The sequence below is a fragment of the Chiloscyllium plagiosum genome, unplaced genomic scaffold, assembly GCF_037043375.1.
Source record: "Chiloscyllium plagiosum isolate Xiang-an unplaced genomic scaffold, Cpla_swu_hap1 HiC_scaffold_29, whole genome shotgun sequence".
Taxonomy (NCBI): domain Eukaryota; kingdom Metazoa; phylum Chordata; class Chondrichthyes; order Orectolobiformes; family Hemiscylliidae; genus Chiloscyllium; species Chiloscyllium plagiosum.
Genome location: NW_028270167.1, coordinates 1,527,840 through 1,535,249, shown reverse-complemented (window position 1 = coordinate 1,535,249; position 7,410 = coordinate 1,527,840). Strand labels below are relative to the sequence as shown.

The following is a 7,410-nucleotide window of genomic DNA, read 5'->3' as shown; positions in this document are numbered from 1 at the left end:
AATGGAGTTAAATAGAGTTCTCGGGGCTCAAGAAATCAAAGGAGATGGGAAGAAAACAGGAAGAGGGGGCTGAGTCAGATGGAAGCTGGGAAACATATTGAATGGTGGAGCCAGCTCAAAGGGCTGAATGCCCTACTCCTGCTGCTAGTTTCTATGTTGTTCTATATATAAAGAACCCTGCCCTGAACCCTTCAATAATATTCTAGGTTGTAATGTACTCCTGAGTCTCTGCTATTCTATCTAAACTCTCACCACATCCCTTTATTAGATTCCAGTCTTTAAGTCACTGCCTGGTAAACGTTACTTTCCTCATTCTGTAAAGTATGAAACCCCCCCCACCGAATAAGTCTCACTTACTGTTCAAAATCTTGAGTTGTACCTGGAGGAGAGTGATTCAACTCACCAAATACTTCACATTTTTACTTGAGGCCGCATCCTGGCCTGGGGAGTAAATCTGACAGGGACTCAGGGGTCAAAGGGCACCTCAACAAACAGATTGTGACTGAGGTCAGTTGGCTGATGATTTCAATTGCTTCACAATTGTGTTTGACCCCTGACCCTCAGAGCCATTCTGACACTGAATGCGAGGTGCATTGTGGGGTTAACAGTGGAGACATTAGCTGTGGGTTCAATGTGGGAGACCTGCAGTCCCTCCCCTCCCCTCCCTTCACCTCCTCTCTGTGAATAGGCTCACGATTCTGACAGGTGACCCACTGGGAACTCTGAGCAAGGCCAACCTCAGCCAGCTCCAATTCTTAATCAGATTCTTAACCATGGAGGAATCGACTATCCCACAGTGCAGGGCTAAAAGGCGCTGACCTCTACCATTGCTCCCTCAGCACTGACCCTCCGACAGTGCGGCGCTCCCTCAGTACTGACCCTCCGACAGTGCGGCGCTCCCTCAGCATTGACACTCCGACAGCGCTCCCTTTGTCCTGATCCCTGGGCCCAGGCACTGCCCTTCCTAATCACAGTATCTTGGTTGAATCCAATTTCACAAAACCTGATTCTGCACTGACCTCAACTCCATCAGTCTGATGGTCCTGACCCCCTCCCCATTGCCTGGTCTGATTTCCAGCTTCTCAGGAGTTACCTCTGACCTGGGGGAACCACTGCCAATCCCCAGTACGTGTGGCTGTCATGTGATGTTCTTTGTGAATTGGGGCGAATTCCTTTAGCTCCATATTATTGCATTTCACATCAGCAGAGAGTATGGATTGGTCAAATATAAGGGATTATAGAATGACAAATCACCAGGAGGTAGCTGCAGTGACAGGCAATTGTCTCATCATTTTCCAAAATTCCTAAATTCTACTGGTAGATGGAAACTTAACAGATGTGACACCCTTATTCAAGAAAGGAGGGATAAGGTTAAGATAATTTTATGGTAAATTGCAGTTGACAAATCTATTGGAGTTTCTTTGGAGGATTTAATAAGTGGAGTAAATGTAATGTACTAGAATTTTCATTCACAAAAACAATGTCAATACAATGACACTGGACTAGCAATCCCACATGACAAATGAGAGCATCTGGAATTAAAATCCAGACAGACCTTGATGTGCTGTGGGCCATCTGCAGAATAGTACTCCCACACAATCCGTAACCTGTGCTGTAGTGTATTCTCCACTTTACCACCAAGCCAGGGGATCAATCCTGGTTCAATGATGAGCACAGAATAACATACTAGAGGCAGTACCGGGATTATGTAAAACTATGAAGCTACAAAACAGGACTACTTGCCAAACAGCATAAGCAGCAAGTGATAGACAGAGCTAAGCGATCCCACAACCAACAGATCAGATCTAAGCTCTGCAGCCTGCCACATCCAGTCGTGAATGGTGGTGGGCAATTAAACAACTCACTGGAGGAGGAGGCTCCACAAATATCCCCATCCTCAATGATGGAGGAGCCCAGCACATCAGGGCAAAAGATAAGGCTGAAGCTTTTGTAGCATTTTCAGCTGGAAGTGCCGAGTGAATGATCCACCTCAGCCTCCCCCAGTGGTCCCCAGCATCACAGCTACCAGACTTCAGCCAGTTTGATTCACTCCATGAGATTTCAAGGAACAGTTGGAGACACTGGATACTGCAAAAGCTACAGGCCCTGACAACATTCTGGCAATTAGATTAGATTACTTACAGTGTGGAAACAGGCCCTTCGGCCCAACAAGTCCACACCGCCCCGCCGAAGCGCAACCCACCCATACCCCTACATTTACCCCTTTAACCTAACACTACGGGCAATTTAGCCTGGCCAATTCACCTGACCCGCACATCTTTGGAATGTGGGAGGAAACCGGAGCACCTGGAGGAAACCCACGCAGACACAGGGAGAACATGCAAACTCCACACAGTCAGTCGCCTGAGTCGGGAAATGAACCCAGGTCTCTTGCACTGTGAGGCAGCAGTGCTAACCACTGTGCCACTGTGCCGCCCGAAATTGTTTCTGCAAACAATAGTACTGAAGACTTGTGCTCCACAACTTGCTGCTCCCCTCGCCAAGCTGTTCCAGTGCAGTTACAACACTGACATCTGGATAACAATGTGAAAAAATGCCCAGGTATGTCCTGTACATAAAATGCAGGTCAAATTCAACACAGTCAATTACCATCCCATCCGTCTACTCTCAATCATCTTTAAATTGATGGAAGGAGGAGAGGGTGGGGAGGGTGTGTGAGGGGAGGAGAAGGCTGAGGGGGACATTGAGCGGTGAGAGGGGAGAGCTACGGAGGGGTTAAAAAGGGAAGTGGGGAGACCGTACAGGAAGGAGGGACCATAAGAGGGAAAACAGGACAGGAAAAGGGAAACAGGAGAATTCTCCACAAAAACAAGTCAGATGAGGATCACATTTTTAATTTGAGTAAAGGAAATGGGAAATATTTATTGGATACTTTGTAATTAAAAATTCCACTACATAGAACTCTAGCCTTTATAGAAAATACATTCAACAGAACTATTCATCCCAGTGTATACAGCTATGTATCTGAGCAGCTTAGCATTATATTCATTCGAGGCTGAAGCACTTGGATTAATTTGTTACTTTGATTTATTCCAAAAAAAAATCTTGAGTCACAGTTTGGGAGCAGACAAATACTGGAAGTATAGCTTTGATCATAGGGTCCGCAGGGTGTATCTCAGATGACCCCCACTCTCTCACTCATTATTCTGTATCATCAGGGAGATTATGGAGAAACCAATTGTTTCTGCAAACTGCAGCTCTTGGTGGCTCTGATCTCCTTTCCAAAGAGCATCTTTGCGAACTCCATCTACCTAATGTGCCCAAGGCAGCTGACATCAGAGCGAGAGAGAGGAGACTGGGAGAGACTCCTTCATGTGACTGTGACTCATCCAAAATATTTCTCTGCTCAGTGAAGTCACTGACAGTTAATCAGGAAAATAAACCACAAGAAATGCAAAGGTGAAAGGGGTCGGGGGAAGGGGTGGAGGGGAAAGTAAGGATATAAACCAATGGCTCATTCCATGGGGGAGTTGCAGTCATGCCCGTTCTGTTCCAGTTGAGCTGTTAGTTTTGACTTCCATAAGACAGTGCACCCAGAATATGAAGGGCACCAAGAGAGAGGATGAGGATCAGCACCTGCGGACTATCCTGCATGAGTCCGGGGGCACCGCAGGTGAGCAGGTGACCTAAAAAACAAAAAGATGTCGTGAGAAAACATGACCTTGTATTTGCAAAAATACCATTGGTTCCACAAAATGACAACCACACACTGAAATGTACATATCCAACTACATAGACTGACAGAACAGTACAGTACTGGAGGCCATTTGGCCCATCAACTTTTCCAAAGTATCCCTCGCACTTCACTCACCTTTCTGCACATTGCTGCAATATTTCTCTCTGTCAAGTATTTATCCAATTCCATTTGAGAAGCTAAAACGGAATTTGTTTCCACCACTAAACTTTAACCACCAAATGTTTTAAAAAGATTGCCCTCATTTTGTCAGCACTGCTTTTACTGATTAGTTGACTGTGCAGCGAGGCCGTATGAGCTCCTCAAACAGCTGGTACTTCCAAAGGAATCTTAAACAGAAACCTCAGTGCAAGGTGAGCTTATGTTTGACTTCTTCAGTCAACGTTAAAGAATCTGCAGCTCAAGTTACAAAATAAAAACAGGAAGTGGTTAATAGGCTGTTCCTTCATTGTCACACAATTTACAGTTGCACAGATCCACCCCTCTCGATTTACTGTGTTTGAGACTGAAGATCATTTAAAGAAACTCAGAAATGTAAGTCACAAAGTAAATCTCTCTCTACGTGGGCCACACACTCTCAGGACAGCTGTAGCATGGGGCTAGACAGAGGAGTAAAGCTCCTTATACGCTGCAACCATTAAACACTCCCAGAGCCAGTGCAGCTCATAAAAACAAATAGGAGGATGAGGCCATTCAGCCCCAAGTTTGCTCTATTATTTGACTGGATCATGGCTGATCTGCCTCAAGCCTGAACTCACCTTTTGTGAAGCTCTGGGCCCTCAATCCCTTGATATTTCAGAAACCTAGTTCTCCCCCCTCAAAATACTTTGTGATTTTGCCCTCTCAATTTTCTGGAAATTGAGAACTTCAGAGAGTCACTACCTTCTGGAAGAAGCAATTCCTTCAGATCTTCGTTTTAAACAAATGTATCTTTATTTTGTAATTATGCATCCTAGTCAGAAATACGCCCACTGGTGGAAACATCTTCTCAACATCTCCCCTGCAAAACCCCCTCAAAATCTTGTATGTTTCAATACGTCACCCTTTATTCTGCTAAACTGTAATGAATAGAGGCCGAGCCTGTTTAGCTGTTATTAATAAGGCAACACTTTCATTCAGGATCAACTGAGTGAATCTCTGAACTGCCTCCAATACCAGTCCATTCTTTCTTAAATACAGGGACTAAAGCTTTCCACAGTACTCCAGGTGCAACCTCACCAACATCCTGTACATTTAGATCAAGACTTTCTCATCCATGAATCACAAGAAATTAGCATCTAAGTTCAGTGGGTAATAGGGAAGGCAAATGTAGTGGAATTGGGAATGGAAAAAAAGATAATTAAAACTGTACAAGGCACTAATGAGAGCCCGGCCGGAACACTGAACTGTATTGGTTCCCTTCGAATACTGGTGTTGCAGGCAGTCCAGAGAGGGGTCACTCGGCTGATCCTGGGAATGAAGGGACTGTCTTAAGAGGAGAGCTGGAGAAGCTTGGACCTGTATACATTGGAATATAGAAGAATGAGAAGTGACCTTATTGAAACACACAAGATATTTAAGGGATTTGACAGGGTGGATGTGTTCAGGCGGTTTCTCCTTGCGAAGGAGTCCAGGACCAGGGGCCACTATCTCAGAATGACGGGGTTGACCATTTAAGGCAGAGATGAGGAGGAACTTCTGCTTCTGAGAGGGTTGTAAATTTGTGGAGTTTTTAAACCACAGAGAGCTGTCAAAGATAGGTAATTAAGTATAGTCAAGGCTGAGAGAGGCAGATTTTTAATTGGGCAGTGAATCAAGGGTCAAGGGGAAAAGGCAGTTTCTGTCAGGATCACACTCACTGAACATCAGAGTACACTTGGTGAACTGAATGGCCTCCTTCTGCTGTTACGAGATATGGTGTTAAACACCAACCACTTAGTGATAAAGGCCACACTTACACTTACCTTCTTGATTACTTGTTGCACCTCCATGCTAACTCTGTGTTTCCAGATCACTTGGTGCTGTACTTGTTGTAATTTCTCCACTTAAAGAATAGTCTGCATTTTGATTCTTCAGACTTTCCTACATTAAACTGCATTTGTTAAGTTGTTGCCCACTCTTAACTTCCCCATGCCTTATATTCTCATCCCTCTACACTGTCCCCATCAAAGACTCCAGGATAGGGACAGTATGGGTACGGAGACACAGTAAAGCTCCTTCTTCTCTTAAACTGAAAGTAAATGTCCCTCCACCCTTTAAAACTGAAAGTTAAGCTCTGTCTACACTGTTCCCATTGAACACTCCCAAGTATAGGGATGGCACAGGGTTAGATAAATGAAGAGGTTAAGCAATTGTTTTCATATCTATTACTTATAATAAATGCAACATTTGACATGACTACACTAATAAAGACACTGGGTGTGAAGTTCACTAATTTTGTCTATTGAAGGTGACTTCCCTGTGATAGATTTTCAGTGTTATTGGAACTGGTGTTAATGCTGTTTGAGACAGCAAGAGGAGTGGTCTCTCTGGCCCACAGTGACAATGCAGTTATCCCTCTGTCCAAGTTTCCAGATCCCCTCTCCTTCAGGGAGAGGCCATTCACCGGGACGGGGGGGGCCTGAATGGGATCCTCAGGCCACAACTATTTACAGTCTGTGTTAATGTCATGGATATGGGGATAGAATGTACTGTAGCCAAATTTGCAGATGGCACTAAAATAGGTGGGAAAGTAACTTCCAATGAAGAAATAAGAAATTTATAAATGGATATGGATAGGTTGGGTGAACGGGCCAAAATGTGGCCCTTGAACTTTAACGTGGATAAGTGTGAGATTATCCATTTTGATCAGAGGAATAAAGAGGCAACTTATTATTGAAATGGAGAGAAATGTCAGACTACTTTGGTTTAGAGAGAGCTGGGTTTCCTCATGGATGAATCACAGAAAACTAGATGCAGGTGCACCCAGTATTAAGGAAGGAAAATGGAATCTTTGGAATTTATTGATGAAGGAATCAAGTATAAAAAGCGGGAAGTGTTAATGCAACCGTACAAAGCATTAGTGAGGCTGCACCTGGAAATGTTGTGGACAGTGTTGGGCTCCTTGAGGTGGGATGTAGTTGCATTAAAGGTGGTTCACAGGAAGTTCACTCGATTGATTCTAGAGATGAGGGGATTGTCTCATGATGAGAGATTGAGAAATTTATGCTGATACTCTCTGGAGTTGAGAAGAATAAGCAGAGACCACACTGAAGTACATAAGATGCTAAAGGGGATTGACAAGGTTGACATGGAAAAGAGGTTTCCTCTTGTGTGGCGATCCAAAATGAGAGATCATATTGTAGGATCCAGGGTGGGAGACTCAAACCAAGATGGGAGACTCAAACTACTCCTCTGAAAGGATGATGAATCAGTGGCAGTCACTCCCTCAGAGTGTGGTGGGTGCTGGGACGTAGAGTAAATTTAAGGAAGAGATAGACTGCGTTTGAATTAGGAATGGGTTAAAGGGTTATGGAGAGTGGGTAGGAAAGTGGAGTTGAGGCTGGGATAAGATCAGCTGTGATTGTATCAAATGGCAGAGGGGCTGAATGGCCTCCTCCTGCTTGTAATTGTTACGGCTCCTCATGCTGACAATTCCTCATGTGCTGAAGATGATATTCTTACCATGCTTAACTGCAATGGTTTTATTGATGTCCTTCACTGTTTCAGTCTCAGAG

General features: G+C 44.4%; 1 protein-coding gene across 1 annotated transcript in view; it reads right to left on the bottom strand.

The window, feature by feature from the left end:
* Window positions 1-2,839: 2,839 nt before the first annotated feature.
* Window positions 2,840-7,410, bottom strand: part of thy1 (Thy-1 cell surface antigen) — a 15,660-nt gene continuing 11,089 nt past the window's right edge. Inside the window, exons 3-4 of the mRNA XM_043677744.2 lie at window positions 7,358-7,410; window positions 2,840-3,647 (exon numbers count right to left, since the gene is read on the bottom strand). The exon at window positions 7,358-7,410 is cut by the window's right edge and continues 292 nt beyond it. Coding sequence (XP_043533679.2) covers window positions 3,526-3,647; window positions 7,358-7,410 — 175 coding nt within the window. The 3' untranslated portion in view covers window positions 2,840-3,525. The remainder of the gene's footprint in view (window positions 3,648-7,357) is intronic.